This window comes from Artemia sp. Qi Xiang Cuo, chromosome 5 (genome assembly GCF_049724085.1).
Source record: "Artemia sp. Qi Xiang Cuo chromosome 5, ASM4972408v1, whole genome shotgun sequence".
Lineage (NCBI taxonomy): Eukaryota > Metazoa > Arthropoda > Branchiopoda > Anostraca > Artemiidae > Artemia > Artemia sp. Qi Xiang Cuo.
The window spans coordinates 48,199,391-48,216,786 of NC_142798.1; the positions used below are offsets into that span (position 1 = coordinate 48,199,391).

Consider the following 17,396-nt stretch of genomic DNA (forward strand, 5'->3'; position numbering starts at 1 on the left):
TCTTGTGCTCCTTAAGACAAAGTCCATCAAAATGATTCATATAAATTGGCATAGAATGCAAACCTGCTTAACTCCAGATTTAATATAAAACCAGCTACTAACCTCCTTTTCTACTTTAATCCCAGCAATGTTATTTTTGGACATAACACTAGTCACTTTAAAGTATTTACAGGGGCGGATCCAGGATTTTTTTAGGGGAGGGGGGCAAAATAGGTTGATCCAATAAAATTGTTTTAGGGGAGGGGGCAAAATTAGGTTGATCTGATAAACTTGCATTAGGTGCAAGTTTAATTAACTCAAACTTGAGTTACCATAATTAAGTTAAATAACACTACTTTAGACCATGCTAGGGGGGGGGGCGCCCCTCAATCCACCACTGAGTATTTATCTGGTATGCCACACAAGGATAGAATCTTTGCTAAGGCTCTTCTATTATTCTACTAATGTTTGTTGCCACACTAGGAATATTAGCATTTTACTAACATTCCTAGCTGTGTTCCTAACTTCCTTCCTTAAGACACCCTCAGTGACTTCATAAACTATTTTCCTAAAATTCATCCATCTTTTATATTGTCAAATTTTGAACTCTCCAGTTTAGTATTCAATTTTACTGGAAAATTTCTCATGAATTGTCATCCTGGAGTCTACCAATATCATAGCTTCATGGAAAGTAGTTGCCTTTCTAAATTTCAGCTTTAAATTAACCCTAAACACTACTAGATTGTGATTTTTACTTTTAACATCAATAACAGCACTTCTATATATGGTACCCTAATAGCTTGTATTGATCCTGCTAGTCTTCATTATATAATAGCATAATCAATAAGGTTAGCTGTCTTACCATCATGAAAATACTGGATTATCTTACTGGCTAGTTTATGACCAAATACTGTATTGGTTATAAATAGATTGTTATGCCTACAAAATTGCAGCAGTCTGAATTCATTAAGCTACTGTTTTCTTTTCCTAGACCAAATTTACCCAGGCTTAAACACCATCTATCCCAATTTCTAACAAACTGGGCAATAAAATTGCCAAATGAAATAACATATTTCCTGCCTAAGTAAATAAATTCTATATTACCTTATTTCATGTTTTCCATACTTGGGGGTATGAGTTTCTGAAACTCCTAAAAAAAAAAACAGTTTGAAACCTCTGAATTTGTCAGCCAAAGTTTCAATATGATAGTTGTTTGTTAGCATTGTAACATTCCAAGTTGTTACTTTCATATTTTTTACAGGGATCAACAGATCTTCTCAAGTGTACATGAATTGCTTAAGCTGGCTTAGAACCAGACAGCAAGAATTCTTGGTAAATATTTACCAAATCATATTATTGGGTTACAAATAAAGAGAATATACCACTCAATGCCTTTTTTTGTGCTCTTTACAAATATAATAATCATTTTTGTCAGAAACGAATTTTAGCCCCCACCCCTATATATGCTAATACTGGGTATATGTTTGCACAATGGGGGTGAGGGGAAAGTTTAAACTTACCTCTCATTTACATCAGAAATAAAATTTAACCTCACCCACCTAATGTGCAAATATATACCCTGAGTTGTATAAATAGGGGTGGGTGTAAAATTCATTTCTGACAAAAATGATTATTATATTTGTATAAAGCATAAAAAAGGCATTGTGTGGTATACTCACTTTATTCATAACTCAATAATATGATTTGGTAAATATCTACCAAATTCTTTGGGACTTCTAGTTGAATAGAGGCTTTGTGCAATCCTAGGCCTATTTTGGTCACAAAATGGTTTTCTATAGCCTACATGACAATGCTCTTTCATCAAATGAGTTAAAATCCTGCATAGACAATCTCAAGCCTACTAACTCTGACTGATTATATAGGCCAGGCTATTCATGCCTACAAGTATTATGCTAGGCTACTATGGGGAGGTATCCCACAATAGCCTAGATAATTCAGTAAAAAAGGAGTTGTTCAGTCCAAAATGTCCACCAAAACAAACAGAACCCAAAAGAATTATCCTTTCATCAGAATTTAGTGCAAGCACTGTGTTGTTTAGTAGGCCTAATCTATAATCTTAAATCGCAGCTTGGAGCAAATTTAAGGATTTTCCATCCTTAAATTTCTATAATATCCATTAAATTTCTACCAAATCATATTGTTGACTTACACATTAAGTGAATATACCACTCAATGCCTTTTTTATGCTGATTATGAATATAGTAATCATTTCTATCAGAAATGAATTACAGCCCCCCCACTATATATGCCAATTCTGGGTATTTATATCTATAGCCTAACCGTGAATTGGTATAGATAGGGGGGGGGCTGAAATTCATTTTCGATATAAATGATTATTATATTAGTAATAAGCATAAAAAAAGGCAACAAATGGTGTATTAAATTTATTCCTAACTCAATGATACAATTTGGTAGAAATTTTTTAATATTCTTGAGGGTTGTCACTCCTCAAGATTACTCTGCAGTACTAGGCCTATTAGCAGTCAGAGTTTTGGATGGGAAAACTTATGAAAGATCCACCCTGATGCCACCATGAAGTCACAGAACCAGAACTTTCCTGTTGCAGATAGGGATAGAGAAAGGAATTTATGACAGTGTAGAGATCTCAAACCCTCTTACAAAACCAGAACAGCTCCAACCTTTTATACTGAGCCTACCCTTGTTAGGATGCTAAAGGTTATCGTTACCAAATATCTCTCTACTGTCAATAACATCCTCTACTGAATCATCAAGATCGATTTCACTGATTGGCCTAGCACCAGTCTTCTTAAAAAGCTTCGGATTGATATTTTCCAGTTTATCATCCATTCTGACACGTTCTGAACATTTATACTTTCTGCTTTTTCTTGTTTGTCCTAGACTGAAAAATCTGAACATACTCCGGGAGCAACATGAATCATTTATCAACGTTGGTGAATTCCTGAATCCAGAGATAGATGTAATATCTTTTAAGAGTGCAATTTTGGAAAAATGTCTGACAAAATTCCAAATGAAGAACAGAAATCTCAAAATCTGGCTGGACACCCCCCTGCAAGTATGTTCTACTTCTGATACAGGCTAGGCTGTAGGTGTAAAATTTTGATTGGCTAGTCTAAGGTGTCGACAAAGTCAATTTGAGGTAGGCTAAGTAAATCAGCAAACTTTTGCGTGGCTAGTCAAGAGCTATCTTGCTTCATAGAGAGAGGGGAGGTGGCCTGAGACTTTATATTTCTTTCTTTCCTATCTGATTTCTCCCCTAGGCTATAATAAACACTAACCTAAAATTCCTCCAAAAGTCTGAGTATAATCTGGAGCAATCACACTCACATAGAATGCAGTTGAAGCTGAAAAGCAATGTTTTAGGCTATTGTCAAGTAGTCAACTAAGGCATTCTAAAGATTCAACTATTTGAAACTTCCTTTTATGGTTAAAAGACAAAATTAGTAACTCTGCAACTCTCATGCATGTTATAAATTTCTAATTCATAGGCCTATCAAAACTAAGACAGTAGGCTAGTCACAAAGACACAGTCCATGGAAGCACTACGTTAGAAGTAGGCCTAAGGTAAGAATAATCAGGCTTATAGCTTCAACTATAGGCCTAATGGAGAACAATGCACTTTATCAAGTTGATTGACATGGAATTTAAGTCACACCATTGATATTGGGAAATAAGATCACTTTGTCAAAGGTGTCTACCACCAACACTTGGTGCTGCTGAGTAGGATTTCTCATCATCTTTGGATATTTTAATAGTGGCAAGGTGAATGAAATAGGGTAAATCATTGACATATACAGATACCATCAGGCATGAGCTGCTTCCTTGGAGTACACAAGTAAAGAAATCAACCAAGAGGATAATTTCTCACCAAACATCACTTGTTGAGTTCTCCAAGATAAAAATTGGAATAAATTGAAGAGTTTCTTTTGTCAAATTTTCAACAAGTCAATACAAACATTCAGGAGGTAGACTGAGTTCTGTAAATTGTATGAAATCTGTGATAATGTCAAGAAGTTGGTCATAGCAAAACCTGTATTTACAAAACCATGCAGTGCATAGGATCACAGATCAATATTTTCAAAATAATTTGGATCCTTGATGCAAGCAATGTCTCTGATAAATCATCAGAACAAGACTAATGAAAAGAAATAGTAAAAGACTTTTGAAGGTTCTAATTTTTTTTGAATGGATTTTTGCTTCAGAATTGAGATAAGTAAATGCTGATTAACATTGGTCTAACTATGGGAAATTTAACACCAATAGAATATACTAAAGGCCTAATAGGACCCAGCATCACAAAAATTCAGTAGGCTTTGCTACAGTGTATAAAACACCATAAACTTTTCACTCAGCTACCAGCAACCAAGCTTGGACCTAGAAGGTGTTTAAAAATGATAGAATAATTTTATACATTATCAACTTTTGGCAGAAGGTACCCATGCAGACATGATCAATTGGGTCATGGACTTTCTGACTGGTTGGACTCAGCAGGTTTGACTCTTCACAGCTAATGGTGACAAGGTTTTCTCCAAACCATGTGATGTTGTTAGTGGAGTCCCCCAAGGCACTGTTTTGGGCCCTACCTTATTCCTCATATTCATCAACAATATGGTGAACAGAACAGAAAACAACATCACTCTATGCTGATGACTCCAAGCTGTTTGGGCCTGCAAATCAACAAAGTCTGCAGTGTGACCTTCATAAAATCCAAACAGGGGCACAAGATTGGCTACTTGAATTCAGCACATCAAAGTGCAGTGTCCTTCATTTTGGAAACAACAACCCCATCACCAGTACAACATATCCAATCCCAATTCACTGGCTGACTTAGTACTAAAAACAAGTCCCAAAGAAAGAGATCTAGGAGTGCTGATAGATGAACAATTGAAGTTCCATGGCCACTGGCAACAAGCAGTTTCAAAAGCAAATTCAAGCCTTGGTCTCCTCAAATGCACCATAACCAGCTGCTTCATACAGTCTTTCTAAGGCTATAGTTAGGCCTGTTTTGGATTTTGGTACATGTCTCACCTCCCCTTCCTATAAGAATGATACCAGTCTTATCAAAGGGGTTCAGAGGCATGCCACAAAGTGCATAGCTGGCCTATAAGATCTCCATACAAAAAGAGACTGGAACATGCAGCTGCCAACACTTGTCTTCAGACACCACCATGGTTATATGATGCTTACCTACAAGTATAATGCACAACCAAATAACCCCCCTTTTACCAAACATTCAAGTGAGCACCATACAAGAGGACACTCACAAAAGCTGTCAAAACATTCTGTCAGTGCACAAACATGGCAACACTTCTTGTCCAAGTGTGTTGTCAATAATTGGACTAGCCTTCAAGTTGAAATGGTGACTGCACCCATGGCTGTGTCCTTCAAACCCAGACTGGACAAGGAATAGAATGACAAGCCCTCGAAATATGAGTGGAACTGTCCATCCCACTCAACTACCAACTGATGCCAACTTCATCATAACCAGTGTCTTGCTAGAAGGCTGATGCTGCTTTCGGCTTAAATTGCATCTCTCCAGCAGACCTCTCTTGTGGCATGTCACTGGGCCCTAACACAGTGATGAAATTTTGCCATCATTGACCCAGAGCACAACAGATCCAGTATGGACCTTATTTTTGCTCCAAAGTGTAAATTAAGTTAATTTCTTTTTTTTAGGAATAATTTATAAGACCCCTAGTGTCATTTGGGAAATGTCCCTGTTTTGGCACTACATGGCTGTAAATTAGTTTGTCAAATTTTTTGTCAAGTCTATGAGTCATTCTTGAAAATGAAATAATCTCTAGCTTACAGGGTTTAAAACTTTGTTGGTTACTGTATCAGTAAAGAAGCATTTTTTCTATTCTTCTCCTACCATTAAAATTGTCTGTTTTAATTTCCTATCATACCATTTTTTGTTTGTGAATGACAACAGCTACCTTCTAATATTTTTTTTATTTGAGCTCTGAATGCTGTTCTAGTTAAAGGGTTAACAAAACAATTTGTTCTCCTGTAAATTTATGAAATTTGAGGTATACACTTTGATTCTTTGCAAAGCAGTAGTCTCTTCTGGTCTACCTGTTACTCACTTTTAGAATAACAATAGTAGGTTGTTACTCAAAGATATGTCAACAATATTTCTGCCCATTTTCTTATGTCTTGACCCATTGACAATAAAAACCTTTCCTATTCCTACCCAGTCAATCTCGAGACACAATCTCTTTAAAATTATGAGTGCTAGTAATTTTTTACCCCCATTAGCCTAGAATTTCCATTTTACTACATTTTCCATTTTACTTAAATTTAATATTTTAGTGAAGGTTGGTGGAATGAGAGTCTCTCAGCCAAGAGTAAATCACGAGGAAAGGCAGTCACCCCCTAGAGAAGGAAGCCATTTTGTACATCCAGGAAAGTGAGTTTTTATGTAGTTAATTGAGGAAACAAATAAACATAGAGAGCAATTTTAGAGCAAAAAATAAATTTAAAGGGGCAAAATAAGGAAAACACCTCTAGTTACACAGATCTAAATTTTTTGCATGATTACTGTTTTAACATCCATATGTGCCCAAATTCCTTAATTATCATTTTGAAGAAGTTCCAAAAAAGGTTATCCAAAGAAAAGTAAAGACAGGTTCTAATATCAACCTGCACTTTTCTTTGGAAATTGTTTTTAAGTTAGTTTATGTTCTTTTTTTTCAGAATTGGCTTAGTTTTTTATATGTCAAATGTAGTATTACTTGTTTTAAAGCTTTTCTACTTATCAAATAGCACAGTTACAAAGCTTATCATCCTTTGTACAGTTCAGCTGAAATTGAGTCAATATCTTGGTCTTTCTGATTCTTGAGTTTCTTAATGGCAGTCTAGATTTCATGTGCAGCTGGAAGACCATTGTTGACGTCATCATGAGGCTTGCTGCAGTTCAGAATTGGAATGGGAGAAGATGCTCTGCCAACAGCCAGAGAATCAGCTGGAGAAGGGGTTTGGTGGGACAGGTCATTGTTGATGGGGTTGGTTTAAGCAAAGTATAGAAGTATGATTTTCATCTTTCTAAGATAACATCCTTCTTCATGAAATGACTGCTGTCATCATTTCTGATTGAGGTTAAAACATCTTGTATTAACTGTGTCTTGTTTAAGCAGCTAATAAAGATTCCTTGCATTGATGTGGTTGGCAGCTTTCTGCATACCTGTTGCTATTTGTTCCAAATATCTCCGGTACTCTTGGCATACAAAATGGTGACATTACTAATTACAAATCATTATAACTAGGGCATCATCAAACTGGATTTGGACACTTGAATTATCCCTTTTCTCTATAATTACAAGGTTTGTAGTTACCCTGCCAGCTTGGCCTCCAGATTTCTGTTCTTTTTGCATCTTGTTTGAGACCACAGTATAAAGATATAGCAGTAAGTTTACCACAGATAATTTCTGGCTCTTCATTCTTGGTGCAAACAAACAGCTCCTCCCACTTATTCTTGCATTAGCGCGTACAAACAGCTCCTCTCATTTGATCTGCCATCAGCAGTCAAATTACCCTGGAACACGTATTTTGGCAGAAACTTTCTCAAAGTGCCTTTGAAACCAACTTTAGACTTTGAAACCTACTTTTAATTCCTAAAAACATCTAATAAAAACATTGCACTACTAATTACCGATTTTCATATATTTATTGGAATAAATTAATTCAAAATTAGTTTCTTCAAAATTTAGTGTTCCAACATTGAAGCCAAGTTTCGCGTTCAATAGAAATCTGACTTGTCTACCCGTGAAAAGATCTAATGTTGCTTATGTTTCTATGTTCACTGGAGTACTCCCACCTCAGTCTGGGTTTTTATAATGGGTGAGATAGGAAAAGATCATACTGCCTATAATTTATATACTGTGTTTGAGACTGTCCCTATTTACAAGGATGTACATTAGCTATAGTGCTTAGCAATGTCAAAATTTTGTAGTTGGTACTCCTTGCTGAAAAAGCTTCTCATTTTTTTTCCAATTCATATACAAAAATAAAATTTGAAAATCATTAATGTACAAGATCCTTTCCAACCATTAATCTTAAAAAAAAACGTTTCCCAAAAAAGGCTTTTCAAAGAAAACTAGAGCTATATTAAACCAAAAGTGACAGAAATAAAGTCAAATAATTTTTCAAGTAAAAAAACTACCATAAATCGCTATCAATCAATAAATGAAACCCAAAACGCACATAAATTACAATAATAACCAAGTCAAATTCAAAACAGGCAGAAATTACCACAAAGAGAAGTTGGGCTAATGCCCCTTGTACTTTTTAAAGAGCAGAACATAATTCTTACTTTATTGAAAACAAAATATATTTTAAACATTTTTTCAAACAAGACTCAGGAATAAATATCATTATATATTAAACTGTCAATCTACATTCATTTTTTTTTTTTTTTTAGTAATTTTGGTTATGATGTAATCTTGGTCTTGGAAAATCTGTATTATCTTTTGGATTCTATGAAGATTACATAGTTCTAACCTCCATCATGTACAAAATTGGGTATAGACAAATAATAATCAACCATCCCCCTCCACATTCCCTGAAATGTGCAACGTAATGCCCTTAACCTTTCCTATGATATAGCGGATGACAACCTTTGATGCACCTACTGCCTTTTGATTTGGTTGTATTTCCAATTCAATATGTCCAGACCATTTTAACAAAATACCCTTAGCCATTCCTGTGATATCATGGATATGCCCTTTGGACAAGATTGGATTCATGGAGTTTCTTTCAATTTAGTTTAACATGCCCAAAAATGTACCTGTAAGTTCCAATGTAATATCGCAATTTTTTTTAAGGATATGGCACAGACACCCTTTTGATAATGTTGATACACAGAGTTTATTTTGATTTAGTTTTACATTCCCCTTAACTTTCCCTGAAAATTTCAACTTAATATCCTACTCCTTACCTGAGATATCACATCTGTGCCATTTTAACAACCTGGATGCATTTGGACTCTTAATTTAGTTCAATATTAGTTCGAGTAGTGGTGATAGTATCAGTCACAAGTAGTTGCAGTTACAAGTATCCAGAGTCGCATATAGTTGCAGTTGTTGTTCCAAGTAGTTGCATTACCAGGCCCAAGTAGTCATAGTCACTGCATCAAGTATTTGCAGTCACATCATTTAATAGTTGTGATCACAGTCAAAACTAGCTGTAGACACAAGGAGTCAGTGCCGTCATAGTCGTATGTAGGTACAATCACAGTTTCAAGCAGGCACAAGTAGTTGGATTTACAATTAGTTGCAGTTGTAAATAATCTCAGTAGCAGTCGTATTTGTAGTAGGAGTAGTAGTAGTTGCAGTAGCCCTGAAAGGTTAAACTTACTACCCTCAGCATTTCCTGAGGTATTGATGATATACCCTTTTGACCACTTACATCTATATTGTGCAATTTTATTTTGTTCAACCTATACCCCCTGGAAGTTTCATCTTAATGCCCTTAGAAATTCCAGCAATATTGCAGATATGCCTTTCTAAAATCCATATTTAGTTAATCATCTCCTTAAGCATGCCCTCAAAGTTCAAACTTAATATCTATCAGTTCCCAAGATATTGCAAATATGCCCTTATGACAAACTTGGATGCACAGCGTCTTTTGATTTAGTTCAACATCCCCCCTAACATGCTCTGGAAGTTCCAACGTAACACCCCTAGCTGTTTTTGGGATATTGCACAAAAGCCCTTTTGACAATGTGGATACACGTAGTACCTTTTGTTTAGTTTCCCCCCTCAACTGAAATTATATCTATGCCATCTTGTCAACCTGGATGTACATAAACCCTTTTGATTTAGCCTAATAGTAATAGCAGCAGTAGTAGTAGCAGCAGTAATAGTACTAGCCCTGAAGGTTTCATCTTAATACCCTCAGAAGTTCTCAAGATATTGCTGATATGTCCTTTTGACAGCCTTGATGCACATCTCCCCTCAACTGAAATTATATCTATGCCATTTTGTCAGCCTGGATGCACATAGACCCTTTTGTTTTTGTCCAATAGTAATAACAGCAGTAGTAATAGTGCCAGCCCTAAGAGTTTCAACTTAATACCCTCAAAAGTTCTCAAGATATTGGTGATTGTCCTTTGTCCTTTTGACAACCAGCATGCACATAGTGCCCTTTGATTTAGTTATATATCAACATAAACTTTCCCTGGAAATTTCTATTGTATACCCTGTTCCAGTCCTAAGTTATCCTGCCTATTCTATTTTGAAAACCAGAATGTACTTCCAAAATATTTGAGAACAAAACTAAATCATTTAAAGCAAATGCAAATAAATAAGCCCATTCTTTCTGGAGGCATTGTGAAAAACAACATCCTCACATTACTCTTGTATTAGAGTATTTCTTGTTCAAGCATCCCTTTCCCATCAAAATCCCATTTCTGCATCAAAAGTTCTGTCTCTGCTACCATCCTTGTAGCAAATAGTTGCACTCATAGTCTCAAACTGTCACAATCGCGAGAAGTCGCAGTTGCAATTAGTCAAAGTCATAAGTTGTCGCAGTCACAAGTATTTGCAGTTGCAGTCACAAGTAGTGGCAATCACAGTCGCGACTGTAATAGTATGTGTATACTGCCTTCTGGTTAGTTCAATATCCCCCTCGACATGCCCTGAAAATTTCAACTCGATAATCTAAGCTGTTCCTGATATATTGCTGATACGCCTTTTCAACAATCTACATCGATATTTTGTTCTGATTTAGTTCTACATCCCACTCAGCATTCTCTGAAAGTTTCACCTTTATAATCTTAGCCATCATAGTAGCAGTACGGTAGTAGTTGTAGTAATATGAGAAGTAGTAGTATGCATATATTGCCTTTTGCTTAGTTCACCACCCGCTCAATATTTCCTGAAAGTTTCAACTTACTACTCTGAACTGCTCCCGGGAGATTGCTGATATGCCCTTTTGACACCCTCCATGTACCTGGTGTGTTTTGAATTAGTAAAAAAATTCTCCTATTACCCTTAGTAAGGCCGTACCCAAGATTTGTTTTTTCGGAGGGGGTTTTACTAAAAAAAAAATTGGGGGGGGGGGTACACAAAAAACCTCAAAAAACGGACACAAAATTTGTTTATATCCATTTTTGTTACGTTGTTACGAGTCAGACAAAAATTTCGGGGGGGGGGGGGGGTTGGTCAAACCTCCCTAACCCCCCTCCTCTGGGTACGAGCCTTAACCCTTAGGCTTAGTAGTAGCAGTAGCAGTAGTATGCACATAGGATGTGTTTGTTAGTTCTACACCCCTCTCAGCATGCCCTGAAAATTTCAACGTCACGCTCTAAACCGTTCCTGAGATATTGCTGATACGCCGTTGTGACAACCTGTATGCAAACTGTGTGATTCGATTTAGTTCAACAGCCCCCCCCCCCCCGCCAACATTCACTGAAGGTCTAACCTTAATATCCTTAGCCTTAATATCAGTATTAGTAGCAGTAAAAAGTAATAATAGTATGGACAGTTATTTCAACATTCCCCTCAAAATGCCCTGAAAGTTTCAACTTAATACCCTAAGCCGTTTCATTGCTCTTTTTCCTACAAGTAGTTGCATTAGAAGTAGTAGTAGTAAATGTAGCAGTAACATTAGTATTAGCAGTAGTGTGCACATATTGCCTTTTGGTGACATGATCTTCCCCTTTAAGTATTCTCTGAATGTTTCAACTTCAGATATACCCAATACCCAAATCAACTCTGAGTTGGGCTATTTTGATAATGCGCAAGCATATAGCGTCTTTTAGTTTAGTTCAAATTTCCCATTAATTCTGTAAATAGAGTAGTGTGGTAGTAGTAGTAGTGGTGGTAGTTATAGTAGTATTAATAGCATGCAAATATTGCCTTTTTGGTCATCTCCCTTACCATTTCCTGAATTTTCCAAATTAATATACTCAGTTGTTCCTGTTTTGTACCCTTTTGACAATCCGTATACACATAAAGTGTTTTGATTTAGTTCAACACTCCTCTCAACATTCTCTGAAAAGCTCACCTGAATACCCTTTGTCTTCTTGGAAAGTAAACTTCAAACATGCATACCTTTCCGAATAACATATACTATGTGTAAACAATGAACGAATTGCCTAACTCACTACTCTTGTCCTGAGGACTGTGGGGAGGTTGACACCCCCGATACTGGACCTTTCAACAATGCTGAACAAAAAAGTTCTCTTAAAATTTCGATCGGATATATTTTGGGGAATGATCGGCATGGGGGGGGGGGGCTGGCGTTCCTCCATTCACTTCTGACTTTTAACAAGTTGACTCTTAATTACCTTTAAAATGTTTTTACTTTTTTAACTTGAATAAATAAAAAATTATTAAAACTTCCAAAGAATAAATATCGGTATATGTATACTAAGCTGACAATCCACAGCCATATTTTTTTTCTTCAGTAAAGTGCAAATTATGTTCTGGTCTTGAGAAGGTATGGCGGTTGTCAAAGACATAATTTCCAGACCTTTCAAGTGCGTTGAACAAAATGGCTATCTCAAAATTTTGATTTGTTGTGCTTTGGGAATTGATGGGCGTGGGGGGGGGGGGCTTTTTTCCCTCCAATCACTTTTGACATAAAGAAAGAAAACGATCAAAAATGGGATTTTTAAAGGCCAAATGAAAATACTGAAGAAACACACAAAGTGAATATTTCGAGAGAACAATCGTCTCTCTTCTTCAGAGCGAACAAAATAATATAAACAAAGAAAATGCCAAAGAAAAAAAACAAAAAACAGACGCGGAAAGTCAACAAAACCAATGAAAATCAATGATAAAAACAGCCAAAAAATTAAAAGATAAATAAAATTCAATAAAAGAAAAAATTATAAGAATTAAAATCAAATACCTAATAACCATAAAGGGAGTCATTCGCCAATATCCGCGCTTTGCACAAAATCCAAAAATTCTAAACTGCCATCAGCGGATACTAGCAAGCAACTGAAAAATAAAAGCCAACGAACAACTGAAGAAATAATCCGCTGATGTCAGTTCAGAATTTTTGGATTTTGTGCAAATCACGGATCGGGAAAAAAAGTAAATAAAAATACATTGTGTCCCCATCGCTCTTTACTTAAGCAGCGCTATTGCGCTCCCTATGAAAAGAGACCGTGCCACAGCAAAGTGGCGTTTCTTCCATTTTGTGCCACGATGTCAAGATGTAAAATCCCAACTAGAGGCCCCCCCATCTTGAAAAACGAGAGAAATCGCTTTTTTGCACGATTAGGAAGCATCTCATAAGGTACCATCTGCAGTGGAAGGGCTGAGAAGTATACAATTATTATCTCCATGGTCAAAACTCTTAACCGGAGGTTTACAATTGTCTCCTCCAGCCCCCCTCAGTAAGCAAAACTAATAATCGCTTTATTTTTTTTACAACTGGCTACTGAAAAAAACTCATTTATTTACTTTAGCTTTCATCAAATAATGGAATTTATTTCGACCCGAGCTCAATGGTAACCGAAACTCTAGAAAACGGGTTTTTGATACCAATAGATACATCAAAAGAATCAGATTTCAATGCTGAATTCAAATATATAACTTTCATTAAGTTTAGTCATACCCACCAAAAGTTACGCTCCTGAGAAAATTTGGCTGATTTTCGAAAAAAGGGGGAAGACCCCCTAAAAGCTATAGAACATTAATGAAAATCACACCATCATATTCAGCGTTTCAGAGAACCCTACTGTAGAGATTTCATGCTCCTATCTACAAAAATGTGGAATTTTGCATTTTTTGCCAGCAGAAAGATCACGGATGCGTGTTTATTTTTTTATTTTTTCCCAGGGGTGATCGTATCGACCCAATTGTCTTAGAATATCGTGGAGGACTCATTGGAACGGAAATTAAAAGTTCTAGTGCCCTTTTTAAGTGACCAAAAAAATGGAGGGGAACCAGGCCCCCTCCCACGCTCATTTTTTCCCAAAGTCACCTGATCAAAATTTTGAGATAGCCATTTTGTTTAGCATGGTTGAAAATATGATAACTATGTCCTTTAGGATGACTTAATCCCCCGATCCCACGCTCATTTTTTTCCCAAAGTCACCTGATCAAAATTTTGAGATAGCCATTTTGTTCAGCATGGTTGAAATATGATAACTATGTCCTTTAGGATGACTTAATCCCCCGAAGTCCCCGGGGGGAGGGCTGAAAGTTATGAACTTTACCCAATGTTAACATATAGTATTGGTGATTTGGAAGTATACAGACGTTTCCAGGGGGGATTTTTTCTGGTAGTAGGGAGGTGAATGGATCGGGGGTTATGTGGGAAGATATCTTTATGGAGAAAGTATTCATGTTGGAGGGAACCTTGCTCTGAAGGGGGCGTCGGTTATCACTGCATTATTTAAAAAAAAGATCATAAATTAAATATAAAAAAAAACAAGTTTTACAACTGAAAATAAGGAGTAACATCAAAACCTAAAACGAACAGAAAATATTGCGTGTATGATTGGGTTCAGCCACTAGGCAATAAAACGCACTTTAAGCCAAAGATTTTTTAGTACTGTAATAATATCTATTTTTTATAAATATCGACCTTTGTGATCGAGGGGTCGTTGTTACAGAATTGGAACAGAACTGAAACTTCAGCTTAAAGAGCGAGGTATTGACTAGGGGGCGAGCCCCCTAATATACGTATTAAAAATATATGAATATAGAAGTTCGTTACGTAAGTTAATTCATAAGTTACGATCGTAAATAAAATTAAACAAGTTTCGAGAAAGCCATTTAACCAAATAAAAGTAAAATTAATATGCAAATTTTGTTTTAATTATTTATGTACGGTGAGCCAAAATCAAAACCTGCATTATTTCAAAAATGTAAAAATTAAATAAAAAAAACAAGTTTTTTTTAACTAAAAGTAAGGAACGACGTTAAAACTTAAAACGAACAGAAATTATTCCGCATATGAAAGGGGCTGTCCCCTCCTCAATGCCTCGCTCTTTACGCTAAAGTTTGACTTTCTCACAACTCTATTTTTTTAAACAATAAAAACTTTAGCGTAAAGAGCGAGGCGTTGAGGAGGGGACAGCCCCTTTCATATACGGAATAATTTCTGTTCGTTTTAAGTTTTAACGTCGTTCCTTACTTTCAGTTAAAAATACTTGTTTTTTTATTTAATTATGTGAAAAAGTTGCATATATCTTATGGCAAAGTTTAAGGAAGGTAGGAAGTAAAACCTAATTTTACTGTCTTATTTTTGCTAAAACCATACTGAATTCTTTAATTTAATTGCCTCAAGTAAACAAAGATCTTTCTAAAGTTTTTTACTGAAAAAATACTTATATACGCTTTGCTACTTTTCTGAAAACTGAGCTTGACTGTCTTTTTTAGAGAGTTATAATTGAATGCTAAAAGTTATCGATATCATGGTTGATGAAAGACTATTGAGAGACTTATAAAGTAGTCTTTTATTTTCTGCAGGGTAGTCATGGGATCTTCTGCTCACAGAGAACATCCCATGTTTTGTGGGTCGGCTTAGTGTTACAAAACACAAGGTTTAGACAAGAACAAAGGTATTATTGTTTAAAGAATTGCTATTTTCGTTATTGTATCATTTTAACAGATTCCTGAAACATATTTTAATTAAGGAATGTGCGAACAATACATTTTTTGTATCTAGTTTATTGAAATAAAAGTAAAGAGATTGAAACTAATTAATAAACTAATAACGCAAACAATATAAAATTTCCCATGGATACTATCATTTAACTTCGGATAACGAGACTCAACATGTCGCTGTCCATGTTAGAAGAAGGTTAGGATTAAGAAATTGGAAAAGGAAAAAAATATTTGTTCTCACATTGTAAGCCAAGTTCCCAGCATCAGCTGATTTTCAATATAACTTCCCAGTCTTCGTCAAATCACTAGGATTAAGTCAGTTCTTATTTTACAAGAATTTATTCCAATGTATGATTAGTAGGGAAGTCAAGGTTTTACAGAGAAAAAGAAGTAATCCCAAAACAAGTTGTAAATTCTTTATAGTATAACTTTTTAGATATTTTTTTTTGACTGCCTAAGTTTTCGCAATTTATACGTCGTTTACACATCATATTCTACTTTTAGAATCACTATGTTTTTTTTCTTTTAAGAACAAGTCCTAATGAGGTAGTGACTGTTGTTTCTGGTGCGCCAGTTAAACTCAAAGAAGCTTTTCCAGAAGAGGCAGCCAAGGCTATACACGAACAGAAGATGGCTACCCATGATGAAGCCACTACTGGACACAAAGTGAACAAGCCACTGGGACAGCCTAGACGATTCTATCATTGAATATTCCTACCTATTATCCGTTTACTGACAGTGAAATTCAAAGTTTAATTCCAATGGTGGGCTGTTTCAGAAAAAAGTCTGTAATGCTTTTGTGATAAAAATATTAATTTGTGGGTTCTGGACTTGTTTTGTACCTTCCTTTTTTATAATGGCTGTGTTATGAGAGGGAAGTTTTTTTTTTTTATTTTGGTTTTATTAAACATCCTTTGGTTTGAAGTTTAGAACGTGTAGAATTATCAAGCGAAAGAAAATCGAGTGAAGTTTTAAGATGGAGGCTAATAAAAATAATCAAAGTTTGGTTGTAATGAACTGAGTTTCAGCGAAATCTCAAGTGCTAATTTGCAACCTCAACCGCGGTAAGCTTGCTCTTTCTTTGTTCGTTGTATTCATCTTTTTTTGGAACATAATGATAATGAGCAAACTGTTTTGCTTAAAACCAAAGAACGTATCTCCCATCTTCATAATTTTGCTGGATAGTGAAGACAGATTTATAAAGTTCTCTGTGGGAGCTATTTTTTACTCCAAGACTCAAATAAAAGAAATCTGTTAAATTAATAGAGACAAAGATATCTTTGGCGTTTACCCATGTGTGTATTCATTAACGTATATACATCTTTCTAAGTGCTGTAGATAAATAATACATGACAAGAAGAATAAGACTTCATTTTGGCAAACAGTGTATAAAATTCAGTTGGCAGGCTTCAATCTAGACTTTCTGAAATATGTTTAATCCCAATCAGGATCAATCTCCTATGGAGTAAGTATGCCTCTACAAGTATAATCAGAGAATAAACATTCTCTACACTCTTAGACGCTCATTTGTCATTTTCTCTCTCTCGCATAAAGTGTGAGATAACACCCTTTGGTTTAGACACAATGATATATTGATCGCTAACAGTATATAATAGTATTTTATTAATAAACGGCTATAAAAAAAACAACTGAAAAACGCTAAGTAACTCAGAAAAGAAAAAGGAAACGAAAATGAAAACAAAACGACGAAATAGACGAAAAACAGGAAAAGAGCACGAAATGGCTCAAACTTAAAAATAGAAGACTCAGAAAGGTCATCATGTAGCATAGCCAACTTTGCCATTATATGGGGAGCATCCAAATTATGCATAAGATTCTTCCTATACC

General features: G+C 35.6%; 1 protein-coding gene across 1 annotated transcript; it reads left to right on the forward strand.

Moving 5' to 3' along the window:
• Positions 1–2,878: 2,878 nt before the first annotated feature.
• LOC148952207 (death-associated protein 1) lies at positions 2,879–16,472 on the forward strand. The gene is made up of 3 exons (XM_089088879.1): positions 2,879–3,034; positions 6,292–6,388; positions 16,079–16,472. Exons 1-3 carry the CDS (start codon positions 2,971–2,973, stop codon positions 16,254–16,256), a joined length of 339 nt encoding a protein of 112 aa, XP_088945005.1. The 5' UTR covers positions 2,879–2,970; the 3' UTR covers positions 16,257–16,472.
• The last annotated feature ends 924 nt before the right edge of the window (positions 16,473–17,396 follow it).